The 16,277-nt window shown below is 40.7% G+C and overlaps 1 protein-coding gene across 1 annotated transcript in view; it reads left to right on the forward strand.

Moving 5' to 3' along the window:
- Window positions 1-3,543: 3,543 nt before the first annotated feature.
- Window positions 3,544-16,277, forward strand: part of TNKS2 (tankyrase 2) — a 65,362-nt gene continuing 52,628 nt past the window's right edge. The window contains 2 exon segments of the mRNA XM_034662943.1: window positions 3,544-3,882; window positions 3,884-4,038. Of these exon segments, the coding sequence (XP_034518834.1) occupies window positions 3,842-3,882; window positions 3,884-4,038 (196 nt within the window). The 5' untranslated portion in view covers window positions 3,544-3,841.

Genomic DNA, 16,277 nt, shown 5'->3' on the forward strand with positions numbered 1-16,277 from the left:
ATTTTTTTTGAGATTTGGTCTCCCATATAAATTTTGGAATGAGTCCCGAGTTCCTTCAAAACCCCATTGGGAATTTGATGAGACTTGCATTGAATTTATAGATCAATTTGGGAAGAATTGCTGTGTTCAGGATATTGAGTCCTCCCATCCTTGAACATGGCATATCTGTTTATTTAGGTCTTCTTTAATGAATTTCAATAAAATTTTATTGTTTCCTTAATATAGGTCTTGCACATTCTAGTTTTATTGCAATCATAAGTGGGTTTTTTTTTAAGTATGGCTTATCAAACCACTGTAAAAAGACATTTTCAAAGCACTTGTAGACATTTAAATATGGACTGGATATTAGATGATATTAAGGTATTGATGTTAACTTGGTTAGGTTAATATGTTTAAATGATATTCATTATGGTAAAAAAAAAACACCAAGATCTTTAGTTATTAGAAACACACACCTAAATATTTACTAGTAAAGTGACATGATATTTTGCTTGTTTAAAAGTTAGTAAAAATCGGGGCGCCTGGGTGGCACAGCGGTTAAGCGTCTGCCTTCAGCTCGGGGCGTGATCCCGGCGTTCTGGGATCGAGCCCCACATCAGGCTCTTCTGCTATGAGCCTGCTTCTTCCTCTCCCACCCCCCCTGCTTGTGTTCCCTCTCTAGCTGGCTGTCTCTATCTCTGTCAAATAAATTTTAAAAAATCTTTAAAAAAAGTTAATAAAAATCATTTTAAATAGTTTATTTTACAAATAAGGGAAGAGATAAAAGAAGAATGGCAAAAGAGTGACAATTGTTGAAGCTGGGTAATGGTTATAAGGGAGTTCATTATACTATTCTCCTTATTTTTGTGTATGTTTGAAATTGTCCATAATAGACTTTAAAATTATATTTTCTACTTATTTTTTGCTAAGGTATAGAAATGTATATACCCATTCTGTGGTATTTTATTATGGCAGCCCTAACAAACGAATACACTTCATATAAGTGGAATCATACAGTATTTGTCCTTTTTGTAACCGGCTTATTTCACTTAGCATATTTTCCTCAAGCTCTATCCATGTCATAGCATATGACAGGAATTCCTTCCTTTTTTAAAAGTGGAATAATATTCTTTTTTTTTTTTAAGATTTTATTTATTTATTTGAGAGAGAGAGAGAGAGAGGTGGAGGGAGGGAGGCAGAGGAAGAGGAAGAAGCAGGCTCCCCACTGAGCAGGGAGCTTGACTCTGGGGCTAGAGCCCAGGACCCCAAGACAAAAGGATCACGATCTAAGCAGAAGGCAGAAGCTTAACCAACTGAGCCACCCAGGCACCCCTAAAAGTAAAATAATATTCTATTGTATATGTATACCACATTTCATTTATCCATTCATCTGCTTGTGGACATTTGAGTTGTTTCCACCTGGATGTTGTGAATAATGCTGCTATGAACACAGCTGTGCAAATATCTCTTAGAAATCAGGCTTTCAATTCTTCTGTATATATGCAAGAGGGATTACTGGATCATATGATAGCCTGATTTTAAATTTCTGGAGGAAATGCCATACTGTTTCCCATGGTAGTCGCACCATTTTATAGTCCCACCAAAACTGCGCAAGAATTCCACAATTTCTCCACATCCTCATCAGCACTTACTATTTTCTGTTCTTTTGATAGTAGTCATCCTAATGGATGTGCAGTAGTATCACATCATGGTTTCCATTTGCATTTTCCTAATGATCATTCAGTATACATAAAAATGCAGACTAAGACCTTTTTCAAATACCATTTACATCCACTATATTTATTGGAAAAATTAATTTGACAATACCAAGACTTGACAAGGACAGAGATTTTTTAAAAAATACACACTGCTGGTGGGCATATACATCATTAACAATCTCTTTGAAAAATAATTTGGCATTACCTTGTAAAGTAAACATTCATTTTCCCTAAGACTAAGCAATTCTATTCCTAGGTAGTCCATTCCTGTGGTGCTTTTCAAATCCTGAGTCAACACTCATTTGTGAGTTCTGTAAACCATTTACTGAGAGTCACAATTAGCAATTTTAAGCAATGGAGAAGTGTGTTTACTGGTTGAAGACACCAGTTGCATTTCTATCTCTCAAATAAATAAAATCCTTATAAAAAAACAAAATGATCATAATACCAAAACTTAGAAGCAAACCAAGCGGCCAGTAAAATTGTAAATTTGTGGTATATTCATACAAGGCGATTCTATAAAGCAATGAAAATGAATTCATGAGACTTACAAACATCTCAAGTGAAAAAAGACCACAAAGACTGACATTTTTATAAAGCTCCAAAACAAGTAAAACTGAACAATATGTTGTTGAGGGATACACACATGGGAAAGGATTAATAAGGATAAATTAGTATACACAGAATAATAAAATTGGGAACACATTTGGCAAGTGGATGAAATGGGAAAGAAAAGGGTAGATGGAATAGTATTGGTGCTCTAGTTCTTACATGCATTCATGGATATTCATTTTATTAATATGCAATATAATTTAAATTACTAAATATATTATTATGTATATATATTTAAACTTACGTATGTATAAAAATGTTCCTTCCTAAAACTGTACATCCTCTATCTTCTTGCACAGTAGTGAGTCAACATTCCCAAACAGAAACTGAATTTCCTGAAAAACAGGTTAAGAAGTTAAAGACAACAAGGGGAAAAATGCTTGTCAGCATGCCAAAGGTCAACATGTATCATTTCATGTAAGCATAGCTTACTTTCAAGCAGTTTCCTGAGACCAGGGCATGGAGTAGGGAATGATAACAGCTAGAGCACTACCTTAAGCGTGACAATTAACTGTGCTTTCCTTCCTTTGATGGTACATATGTTATAGTAAATCACTAAACTTTGTTGGTGTATACCCAGTGTATCCACATCCCAACCGAGTCAGTACAATGCTGATATCTTTATGGGCCCATTAGTAACTTCTGAGCTAACAACTATGGGAAGAGTAATTAATCAGAGCCATCCCTCTCAATTATTAATTTAGAATTGGAACAAACTTTCATTGTTTTCCTAATTTTAAATGAACTTGGGGCAGCTCGTCCAAACTTCCCATGAAGTGGAAAGCAACTCATTCGTTTTCGAGATGTGGCTCACAAGAAGCAACAGAATAGTAGTTGCAGGGAAAGGGAAGAGGCAGTAAGGAAAACGGAAAAGAAATCCCCCAGGGAAAAGGGATTGTGAAAGATGAAAAATAGAAAATTGCCACGCCAAGATTTTCAAAATAATATGCAAGATCGGAGGGGAAACTTTCAAGGGTTCTTTTCTGTGTAATAACAATAAAGAAATTCAGCTCAGGAAATCCATGCTTTAAAAAAAGACAATGACGAAAACCACTCGACTTCAGCAAAACCCACTGCAAAGATGGCGGTGGGACGAAGCCCCTTCTCGTCCCGCGGCCAAAAGTTCTAGCTTCACATTTCCCACAAGCCCCTCCGCAAGGCCCCGCTCTCAGAAACCTGCCTGGCCGGTCTCCCACCACTGCGCACGCGCCGCACCACGTCACGTGCCCTCCCAGGGCTCAGCGGAGCTGGCAGGAGGGGCCTTGCCAGCTTCCGCCGCCGCGTCGCTTCGGGGCTCGAACGGCGGGGTCGCGCTGCCTCCGCCGCCGAGGGGCAGCCGGGGGTCGCGGGGCCGAGCGAGGGGCACGCGGCGACGCGGCCATGGGACTGCGCCGACCCCGGTGACAGCAGGGAGCCGAGCGGCCCGGGCCCTGAGCGCGTCTCCTCCGGGGGGCCTCGCCCTCTTGCTCTCAGGGCCGGGGCTCCTGTTGCCGTTGCTGGCGCTGCTGCTGGCCGTGGCGGCGGCCAGGATCATGTCGGGCCGCCGCTGCGCCGGTGGGGGTGCGGCTTGCGCGGGCGGCGGCCGAGGCCGTAGAGCCAGCCGCCCGCGAGCTTTTCGAGGCGTGCCGCAACGGGGATGTGGAGCGAGTCAAGAGGCTAGTGACCCCCGAGAAGGTGAACAGCCGCGACACGGCAGGCAGGAAATCCACCCCTCTCCACTTCGCCGCAGGTAACCGGGACCGACGCCGCCTCGCTTCGCCCTACACCCCACCTGCCTACCCTGGCTCTCAGGCCTGAAACCAAACACGGTGCTGTTCTGCCCCCCGGTCCTCCCCCCCCGAGGACTCCCTTGCTGGTCATCTCGCTCTCTTCGATTGGGGACCGAGGCGAGGACCTGGGGCTAGGGGGCGAGAGTGCCCCACTCGCTGGATTNCTGGATTTTTTTTTTTTTTTTTTTGCTTTGTTTTGTATCAACAATACCTGTACCAACTTCCGGTCTTGCTGCTCTAAGAGCCTTCCGTACGCTAAAAAAAAAGTAGGGGACTCAGGAGACCTTGTGATTTGAAAGGCCAGTTATCTCCAAAGTCTGTCGTTCTCGCAAGTTCCACTATAAGTCTTATCAATCCTTTGGGTTAAGGTCTTAGCCTTTGTAAAAATGCAGGGATGTAATTTAGGAGGAGTAGCTTAATTAGCCATTGACACGTTAGTGTTAATGGGTTTATCAGGGCGGTCAGTCATTAGCAAGTTTCTGGAGAGGCTAGAACTGGAAATAGTCAAGTTTGGGTGAACTGAGATCTGACTTAGGGTGGGTGCGGGCGGGTCGTGGCTGCCACATAAACACACAAGTTGGGGTGGAAAGCGGTAGGATGAGAGGAAAGGATGGTGGAAGTACTTCAGCCTGGATCTAGAATTGAAGTTGGGACGAACCTCACCCCATTCTGAGATTTAGATCGTTTGAATTACTTTTCCTTTCATATTTACTGGGTTGACTTTATGATATAAAGGTATTAAGTTTAATTGAAGAATTTAAAAGAACTAGGGATGAGACACTCAGTTTATTTCCATAAAGCATTTATACCTTTCACTTGGGGAAAGATCATGACTATATCCTCAGGTGAGCTATGCATGATTGAAAATAGGAGTAGGTACTCATGATCTTGGTTTTTTATTTTGTATTACATGATTGTTTAAAATAATTTTTTTAAAAAAAGGATACGTTTTAAAGTGTTCCCTTCTTTTGGAGTAGGCATGATGAGCAGAGAAAGAGTGTAAGAAAATTTTCCATGTTCACAGACATTGCTTTTACTTGATTTGTTTGCTTTAACTTTGTCCATTTTAAAATCTGAATACTAGAAGGTATGCTTTCTTTATCAGTTCCAACTTTGTGGGGTTCCTATTTGGGGAGCCTTTTTAAGAGGAAGGTTTGGTGGGAGAACTAGAAACAGCCTGTGGGCTGCAGAAAGGGAAAGAAGAAAAATGCTAAAGTCAAATCTCACCTGTTTGCCATTTTCCCTAAAATTTTAGTGATCAATGCTATCTTTTCTCAGCTAAGTTGGATTATCCTGTTTGGCCATGTAGTCAACACTTAACCGATTTGGCAAATTGTCATAACCAACTGATAAGTAATCCAAAGGGTAGTGTTGCTTAGATTCTGTTCACTTGATCTGTGGGATAAAAATAGCCAAGCAAGATCTCAGTTGCTACCTTTCAAGAATTTGGTGTATTAATGAGTTCATATCTGAAAATAGTAATATTTAGAGGTTGTGAGATTAGCTTCTTATTGACCTTGTTCCTCCGCCATCCCATCCTCAGTTCTTTCCCAACATTTCAAAGCACTTTTTTACATAGATTTCCTGTGGCTCTGACTGAAACGGAAAATTTGCTTTAGGAACCAACCTGTCTCACTATTTACCCAAATTATCTGATACAGGTTATACAACTAAGAACTTAAGGTGTAAAAGGAGAATAATAAAATAAAAGTTGCTAATGGTGTACATTAAAGTATTAAGAGCCTTGCATTTAAACCCAGGTGTATAAGAAACTTTAAAAATTTGGTTTGTAAATTCAGTCTATTAATTAATGAGAGAAGCTATTTTAATTTTTAAATAAATGCATCCAGCTGCATTTTCTCTTCTATGTGGAAAATACATTTTATAATTTCTTGTGGACAGTGAGCTGTCACTCATGTTGGTGTGCACCTAAACATGCCATTGGAAGCTCAGTGTAGATGTGGGGACTGTGGAACTGCTTGACAAGCAGTTCCTGGTGTTTGTACGTTGTACGGTAAGCTATGGGGGGAAATTCTTTTTATTTATTTATTTTTTTAACCAATTAAAGTTTGGAGGTTTTATGGGGGGAGAAGACACGTTTTTGTCTTTCTCTCTTGATTTCCAGGGAGTAGGAATGAGATCTGTGCAGGCTAAGGAAATGAATCATGGTAGAAGAACAGTTTAGAAAAAATTTGGTTTGTCTTCTCATCTAAAATTGTTAAATGAATAGTCACCTGCTCCCAATAGTCAGTTAACTCCCAAGGAGTTAAGTTCTTCTGTTAATGAAAAATAACCAATATAAATAGGAGCTTTTTTCTGTTGGGTGCTTTTTACTATTAAACTAGATTGCATTTCTTCTAGATAAATATGATTTAAGAAGCTATTTATTTGTTTTTGTTTTTATGATTGATTGATTGATTTTAGAGTGAGAGAGCACAGGGTGGGGGGGTGGGGCAGAGGGAGAGAGAGAAAGACACTCTGCTGAGCTTGGACCCCGATGGATGTGGGGCTTGATCTCATGACCCTGAGATCTGACCTGAGCCATAATCAAGAGTTGGGCACTTAATGGACTGAGCCATCCAGGTGCCCCTTCAGAAGCCATTTCTTACGAGAGAAATTGTTTCCTCTTCAATCCCCCACCGCACACACACACACACACACACACACACACACACACGATATGAACGATTTTTTTTTTTGTAATACATCACAAAACTTGTGGGGGCAAGTTGATGGATAGGGAGGCTGCAAGTCTAATTTTGCCAAAAGCAGTAGCATCTGAAATACTTGACAGTATAATCCCCTGGAAAATAGCAGATTTCAGTAAAGGAGATTGGTTCTCTGAATTTATTTCTGAAAAGTAAAGGAGAGAGACAAAAACTTTGGGAGAAAGTCATGTTGTCTATCTTAGCCAAAGAAAGAAATACATAGCATTCTCTGGAATCTTAGAATGGGGTTGGGGGTGGTGATAGAATTCCGTGGCTTCGGTATTTGGGGTGTGCAGAGAGGTATCATTCAGTAGAGAAATATGTAAAACATTTATTAGGTTTAAGGAATTCACGTATAGAGATGATGCAAAGAGATGAGGTACATATTTATATGTTATTGGAGAATGACAAGTTGAAAAGAGCTTGCATTGTAGAGTTCTAGCTAAACAAGGTAACACTTGTATTTATATGCTACTCAGACATCTACATTGGATTGGTCAGACTGAATTTCAGTTATATTCAGTTGTGTGAATTGCATGTAAGAGGGTTTTGGGAGGGTTGGTGTCTTTTTTGTTTTAAAGATTTAGTTGAGAGAGAGATGCAAAGCATGCTGTCAGGGAGGAGGAGCAGAAGGAGAGGGAGAGAGAATCTCAAGCAGACTCCCCACTGAGTGCAGGGCTCAATCCCACGACCCTGCTCTGAAATGAAGAGTCTAGCTGCTCAACCACCTGAGCCACCCAAGCTCCCCTGGTTTTGTTTTTATTCAGAGGAGGGAAGTGGAATTAGAGCATGTGGAATTTCCTATAAAAGCAACAGATAAGAAAACTAGAGTTACTTTAGAGATGAAAGAAGACTAAGGTTAGACAATGCTACTGTTTTCACATATGTAGAAGACAAGTAGAAAAGTAAAATGGATATTGGATATGAGTTGTGTGGCTTGGGCAGTCAAAACCAGGGCCAAGGTGAAAGGTTACAAGGAGTCAGACTGCCTTTAGTAATCTGTTTGACTGTGGAATTGGCTGGAAATGTCCAAACAGTGGTTGGATTGGCATCTTTCGGAGATGTTGTAGAAAGAGTGAGCAGTTGGACCAACAGGTCAGAATCTGGAGTGGTGTAAGAAAGTGGAATGCTTACCCCAATTGAATGTTTTAACAACTCGGCTACCAAAGATATAATAGCCTTTGTAATTGCCATTCATATCCTTTCCCAAAATGGTGCTGTTGAAGACCTCCAAAAACATCTCAATAGCATCTCCTACTTTTTTTTTTTTAAAGATTTTATTTATTTATTCAACAGAGACAGCCAGCGAGAGAGGGAACACAAGCAGGGAGTGGGAGAGGAAGAAGCAGGCTNGAGAGGAAGAAGCAGGCTCATAGCGGAGGAGCCTGATGTGGGGCTCGATCCCATAACGCCGGGATCACGCCCTGAGCCGAAGGCAGACGCTTAACTGCTGTGCCACCCAGGCGCCCCAGCATTTCCTACTTTTGACTATAGGCTAATGCAATAATTACAGGAGATGCACAAAATGGACCCATATTCCTTACCTAGGACTAGAATTATAGATTGTTTCCCGGATTTGTTTTTGTTGTGGGAAATTATTAAATCCAGCATCAGTTAAAAAAAAAAAAACAAAACAAAACAAAAAAACAATATCATGTAAAGACCAGTCTGTTTAAGAATTCAGAATCTTGGGGCGCCTGGGTGGCACAGCGGTTGAGCGTCTGCCTTCGGCTCAGGGCGTGATCCCGGCGTTATGGGATCGAGCCCCACATCAGGCTCCTCTGCTATGAGCCTGCTTCTTCCTCCTCGCACTCCCCCTGCTTGTGTTCCCTCTCTCGCTGGCTGTCTCTATCTCTGTCAAATAAATAAAAATAAAAAAAATAAAAAAAAAAAGAATTCAGAATCTTTCTTGACTTACCAGAACTCCCAATATATTACCAAGACTTGAGCTACACCTCTTTCTTCAGATCTTGTTGGACTTAGCAATTGACTTCAATAATAACTAGTTTGGGGTATTTGTTTCAATACTCGCCCATTCAGATTGTCAGGATTTGATCAACCCAGAGGCTATGGCATTCTTTTCCAGGTTTCTCCTAGTCTGACGGGAGAGGTAGTGTATCTGTCCCAAGTTGAACTGGGCAAAACCTTATTCCTTGTATTCCTCATTCTAAAGAAATATATATGGAAAATACCTTTTTTGAATCTTGGTGAACTAAATAGTAAATGAGAGGCTTAATATGTCATCCCACAGAAAAATCTGGTGAGAGTCCTGGCTGTATAAGTCAAAGCTGAAGGCTGCTTGATTATGCATTCCCAACTCTCAGACCACAAGAGACTTCTCTATTTCATGGTGTTTGTTGACATTTTCTGTTTCTGAGCTTTTCTTTCTGACGAAGTGCTGTGTGACGCCAGCCTGGACATCACTGTCATTTCATATTGGATGGGTTATATCAATGGCCCATCCCACATTTTGACTGTAAAAAAAAGGGAGGTGGTGGAACTTCCTAAGAGTCTACATTGGTTTTTCTGTTGTGACTTCCGCTGCTCTTTGGAAGCCATTCAAATTAAATCATGTTTTAGCATAGTAGCAAATAAGATGTTGTTAGTAATAGTCATGGTTGGCAATAGTCCTGAAACTGATGGCACCAAGATAGTAGTGAAATTTGACAAGAAAAAAATTGAGTAGACTCTTCAATGGTCATAAATCAACTGCACATTCTCTTCTGAGGGTCATTTGCTTATTCTTCCAACAAAGTATTAGAGAATGAACTAAACAAATGTTTATCCAGTCCTCCTATATCCCAGTTACTGGCCTTGGCCAGTGAACAGAAATGAACAGGACATAATACCTACCATTTAGTGACACAGTTTATTGATGAGCAGATTTACTTCCCAGATAAGCCTGTTATGTTTCCCTGTCGGTGCTTTTTAGTGAATTCAACCTCAATGTATGATTTCATCAGTATTTTCAAATGTGGAGCAGTATTTGAAGATGAGTCCTGTTCCATAATTGTAAAATAGACTGCAGTGTATTCTGAGCAGTCATGACTACTAACTTGAGGCTTCTGATATCTTTATAAAGAGATCCTTAGGATTTGGAGATTGGCATTAACTCTAAGGATATGCCTTCTCATGTTTTACCTGGCCAGTGAGAACATGATCAGAATATATCCTGCAAAGCTGCTTCTTTTTTTTTTTTTAAGAGTACTTACCGGAAAACTCTGAACTGTTCTTGAGACCATAAGAATGAGGATTTCATCAAGGATTAGCCCTCAGAGTTTGAGAAGCATCTTAAATCTAAAGGTTTTGGGTGCCTGGGTGGCTCAGTTGGTTAAGTGTCTGCCTTCGGCTCAGGTCATGGTCTCAGGGTCCTAGGATCAAGTCCTGCGTCGGGCTCCCTGCTAAGTGGGGAGTTTGCTTCTCTCTCTCTCTCTCAGATCTTTATTAAAAAAATCTAAAGGTTTTGCCAAACTCCCAAAAATCAAAGATTTTAAAATTTGAAATAGCTCCTACTGACCTCCTCTAAATAATTTTTTTTCATGCCAAGAAGTGGCTTCAGACCTTCAAAAGCTTGCTCTTCATCTAGTCTTTCAGGATAGCAACATGACCTCCACTCACATATTGTAGTCATTACAATGCGACTTTAAAAAACATGCTGATTTCAAAAGCGCCTGGGTGGCTCAGTTGGTTAAGCATCCGCCTTTGGCTCAAGTCATGATCCCAGGGTCCTGGTATCGGGTTCTGCATCGGGCTCCCTGCTGGGAGTTGACTTCTCCCTCTCCCTCTGCCCCTCCCCCCTTCTCATTCTCTCTCTCAAATAAAGAAAATCTTTTTTAAAAAAAATAATTCAAAAAAATAAATTTAAAAAAGGTGCTGGTTTCTGCTGTCAGTCTTCCTAGACAGGTTTCAGTGATCTTAATGGCTAGAGAATCATGTTGATAGAAAGTTATGGAATTAGTCATCTGTGTCTCGGACTGTTGGTAACTATGTAGCTATAATAACTTGACCGTTTCCACCTATATCTTGTCCCCAGCTAAAACTTTAGTTTTAGTATTCAGTCTGGTATTCTTTCATACATGTCACTATTGAGTCTCTTTAACTCTGGTTTTAAGCAACCTTCTTCTCTTCCCGAATTTAACAAAAGGCTACTACTGGCTGCTTGGGTGGCTCAGTCAGTTAAGTATCTGCCTTCAGCTCAGGTCATGATCCCAGGGTCCTTCTTCTCTCTCTCTCTCTTTCTCTATCTCTGTCTCTCTCTCTCTCAAATAAATAAACAAAATCTTAAAAAAAAAAAAAGGCTACTACTTGACCTGTCTTTAGCTAGATTACTGATCCTTTAGAACAGATGCCTTCCTAATTGACACTGTTTATTCTGATTACTTTTCTCTTACTCTCTAGTTTAAGAATTCTTTTCTAAAAGCATTTCCTCCATGTGGGTACTGAATGGCTGCAATAGAACCGTCAATTGGGGCGACTGGATGACTTACTTGGAGAGGACAGTAAGATCAATGACGCCCAGGCAGAGATAAGGAAGACTCAAGTCAGAGCATAGTCGCAAGACATTTGGCCTTTTCCTCCTTAAAATTTTCCTTCTTGGCTTCTGCAGTGTCATTCTTAATTTTACTTCTCAGTCTCCTTTTCTCATACTATGATACATTAACTCAGCAAATACCAGTAAACTGCTGTGTGCCACACAGTATGAAGGCCACTGGGACGGTAATGATAAGCTAAGAGAGACTGGTTCCTGCCTTTTACGGAACTTAATAGTCCATAAGGAGGTAAGTAAATAGTAAATTCCGATTTTAGAAAGTGCCAGAGGACATTGCTGTGAACAACAAAGACAAAAATCCTCATTTTTCTGCAGCTTGCATTCCAGTGGAGAAGAGGGGGAGTCCAAGTAAACAATGTTAAGATAAGAAGTAATAGTGGTGGGTAGAATGGACTGCTTTAGGTAGGGTTGTCAGGGATGGCCTCTTTAAGGTGGCGACATTGAAGTGGATTAGACAATAAGTAGAAGGAATAAATAGTGAGGGATGACTACAGTGAAGAGTGAGAAATGCAGAGCACAAGGGAGGAGCAGTCTAAGCAGAAGGGCAGCATGTACCGAGTCCCTGAAGTAACGTTGATAAACTGAAAGAAAGCTGGATCATAGCTTGGAAAGTGAAGAGTGGTATGAAATGAAGTTAGACAAGTAGGTAAGAGCCAGTTCATGCAGTAGGCCAGTAGAGTGATTGAATTTTATTCTGTGAGCATTACTGGGAAGCCAGTGAACTATTTTAAAGAAATACATCATTGAGGGGCACCTGGGTGGCACAGCGGTTGGGCGTCTGCCTTCGGCTCAGAGCGTGATCCTGGCATTACGGGATCGAGCCCCACATCAGGCTCCTCCACTGGGAGCCCGCTTCTTCCTCTCCCACTCCCCCTGCTTGCGTTCCCTCTCTCGCTGGCTGTCTCTATCTCTGTCGAATAAATAAATAAAATCTTTAAAAAAAAGAAAAAAGAAATACATCATTGATAATATAATATTGGTACATATTATATCATGGTTTAAATAACTTAATAACGTCGATTGCTTGTTTTTTGGTGAGTTTTTTCTGTTTTGTTTTGTTTTGTTTTTTATGTAGGGTCCACCACACCCAGCATGGGGCCCAGCCTGGGGCCTGATTTCAGAACCCCAAAATCAAGACCTGAGCTGAGATCAAAAGTCAGATTCTTAACCAACTGAGCCACCCAGGCACCCCTTGATGATTGGTTTTAAAAGGTCACTGGGGACGGAAGTGGAGACGCCCAGTTAGGGTATTGCAGTAGTTCAGGCTGGAGACAGTAGTGGTTGGGTCAGATCAGGGGTCACTGGAAATGAAGGGAAGTTTGGGAACATGTTGAGCTTGAGATGCCTTTGAAATATTCAGGTGGAGATATGTCCAGTAAACTATCCGGAATTCAGGTGAAAAGTCTAGCTAGACTGGAGATTTAAATTTGGCGGTTGTGTATCTAAATGGTATTTAATGCCATAGGAGTAGATGAGATAATCTAAGAAGGGAAAAAAGGGTAGAGACCTGAGTCTGGAGGAGTGCTGACATTTAGAAATTGGGGTGGAGGAGGCAAGATGGCCTCAGGTAGATAGGACTGCCCAAGACTTGAACTCCTCCTCTTCCACCACAAACTTATTTTGTCGGCAGCCTTCCCATCTAAGTTGATGCCAGCTCCACCCCTTTATCTCTCAGTCCAAAATCTTTAATGTCATCCATGATTCCTCTCTCACTCTCACCTTTTCATCCCTACCTTCACCCCACATCCAATGCATGAGAAACTATGCTGGCTCTACCTTCAGAGTATCCAGAATCTGCCACTAATTATTCTAACAATTGCCACCAGATTCTTAGAGTGGTCCTTGAGCCTATATATCTGGCCCTCATTTCTTCTAACCTTATCTCCTACTCTGCTGCTGCTTTCTCACTCAGCTCCAGTCACTCCGGCCGTACTGTTGGCAGTAAGGCTAACTCCTTGTCTTTCAAATGTTGCCATCTCAGCAACACCTATTCCTCTGACCTCCTTATTCAACTTCATAACCCACCTCCATACACACACCCTGATCACTCCTTATTCTGCTCTTTTTCCTGTTACCTTCTAGCATATTTATTTTTTGCATTTATTGCTCATCTCCCCCCATCTCCACAGAATAGAAGTTCCTCAGAGGCAGGGATTTGGTCTCTTGTTCACTAGCATGTCCTAGGCACCAAAAAAAGTGTCTGTCACATAGTAGGTATTCCCTGATCATTTGTTAAATGAGTGGATGAGACAGGAGGAAAACCAGGAGCGTGCGATGAAATGGAAATTTTGGACAGGCTGTTTCAGCAAGGAAGGGAGTACTTAGTTGCCAAATGTTGTTGAGGGGTCTGGTCAAGTGAACACAGACATATGTCCCTTGGGTTTGGCAACATGGAGATTTTAAATGACCTTGATGAAAGCAGTTGTAAGGAAGCAGAAGCCAGATTGGATTTGGAAGAATTGTGAATAGGATAGAATTGCTGACAGCCTATAGAGATTTGATTATGAGGGGAGCAGAGAAATGGAAATTTGAGTTTAGGGGAGAATATTTAGCAGAAAGGAAGAGGTTGTTGGGAGTGAGGAGAGAAGAGAGACCTTGAGAAGGTAAGGGACTAAAGTGCAAGATGAAAAGGGATGGATTTTGATAGGAAGTACACTTCTTTCAACAAAACGGATAGAAAACTAGTGCTTTGTAGTCAGCCTCATTTATTTTCGTGCATGGCTTCAAATGCCATCTTGATGGTCACAGCTCTCGCTCATACTGGTTTCCTGAGTTCAAAATCTGCAGAACTTTCTACTTGGTATTTGATCCACAAGCACCTCACTAAGCATTTCCAAAACCAAATCATCTTAACCCACAGAACCTGTTTTGTTTTGTTTCTCAGAGATCTGGTAGTCACCCCCATTCTTTCTCTGTCCCCAAATTAAAGAAGTCACCAGATGCTGTCAATTTTCTCTTTTTAGCTACTTCTGGCAGCATTGTGTACAATAGCAAAAAAATTGTAACAACTGTCCATGAGAAAGGAACTACAGATCTCTGATTGATGATGGTTTGATTTAAGATTGTATGATTTTACAGTGGTGCAAAAGTGGAATGCATTCAATAGAATCCATACTTCAGATTTTGAATTTTGATCTTTTCCTGGGCTGGCACTCTGCGGTACAATACTCATGATGTTGGGCAGGGGGCTTTGAGGTGCTGCCAGTCAGCCATGCAATCATGAGGGTAAACAACCAGTTCACTTAAAGCCATTCTGTACAACCATTATGTTACTCTTTTTCAGTATAGTATCCAATAAATTTCAGGAGATACCCAACACTTTATTATAAAATAGTCTTTGTGTTAGATGATTTAGCCCAATCGTAGACTAATACATAAGTATTCTGAGCTCATTTAAGGTTGGGCTAGACTTAACTATGATTGATGTTCAGTGGGTTAGGTGTATTTTTGACGTAAGAGTATTTTCATTTTAATGGGTTTATCAGGATATAACCCCATCAGAAGTTGAGGAAGATCTATAGTTAAATTTACGATACTTCCAACAAATAAAATAGGTACTGATAGGAGTTGCTTTCTAGGATATTAGATTTTTTTAAAGAAAGATGGAGAACAGTTTTTTGTTGTTGTTGTTTTTAAACACTACTAGGTATTTGCTTGTCCTTCAGTAACCACTTAAAATGTATAGCGGTATTTTTCATACTATTTCTAAGAGATGCCTCAGCAATACAAGGTTAATTTCCTTTGGAAATTTGGGTCTTTGTGAGGGCTTTTGAAGGATTCAACCTGAATTGTATTGTTACATTGAACTCAGTTAATTTGCAACCGTATGGGTGCCAGTATGTACCAGGCATTGGGTATTTTTGCAGTGATCATGCCATATTTTGGAATTTTGTAAGATTTCATTAGGAATTATTAGCTCAAAAAGATATTTGCACCCCCCTCTCCATTACATGTTACATACAATAGTCAAGACCTGAAGCAGCATAAGTGTCGATGGATGAATGGATGAAGGAAATGTGGTGTGTGTGTGTGTGTGTGTGTGTGTGTATAATGGAATATTATTTAACCACAGAGTGAAATATTGCCATTTGTGACATGGATTGACCTGGAGCACATTATGCTAAGTAAAAGAAAGAAATACTGTATGATTTCACTTACATGTGGAATCTTACATAACAAAAACTCAAACTCATAGATGGAACAGATCGGGGCTTGCCAGAAGTAGGGGATGAGGGGTGCGTGCATGGGTAAAGGAGGTCCAAAGATACAAGCTTCCAGTTACAAAAATAAGTGCTGCTGATGTAATGTACAGTATGGTGAGTATAGTTAATCACTATATATTTGAAAGTTGCTTAGAGAGTAGATCTTAAAAGTTCTCATCACAAGAAAATTTGTAATTATGTGTGGTGGTGGATGTTGACCAGACTTACTGTGATGATCATTTGACAATGTATATAATTATTGAATTATATGTATACCTGAAACTAATACGTTTTATGTCAATTATATCTCACTTTTTAAAGATTTTATTTATTTATTTAACAGAGAGAGAGACCGAGAGAGGGAACACAGGCAGGGGGAGTGGGAGAGGAAGAAGCAGGCCCCCAGCGGAGGAGCCTGATGTGGGGCTCCATCCCAGAACTCCGTGATCACGCCCTTAGCCGAAGGCAGACGCTTAACGACTGAGCTACCCAGGCGCCCCATATATCTCACATTTTTTTTTAAGGACAAAAAATGATTCCATTAAAATTTGCTGCCTGAAAACAGTTTTAAAAAACACTATTCACTGTTCCATAAAACAAAATCCAGATGCTGCCTCAGTATGACATATAAAAGGGTCCTCCTCATCTGGCATCTTCCTAATTGGCATTCTGTGTCGTATCATGAATGATCTGCTCTTTCATGCTTCCATGGCTGTGTACGTTTTGTCTCTTGTGCTTGG

The sequence above is a fragment of the Ailuropoda melanoleuca genome, chromosome 6, assembly GCF_002007445.2.
Source record: "Ailuropoda melanoleuca isolate Jingjing chromosome 6, ASM200744v2, whole genome shotgun sequence".
NCBI classification, from domain to species: domain Eukaryota; kingdom Metazoa; phylum Chordata; class Mammalia; order Carnivora; family Ursidae; genus Ailuropoda; species Ailuropoda melanoleuca.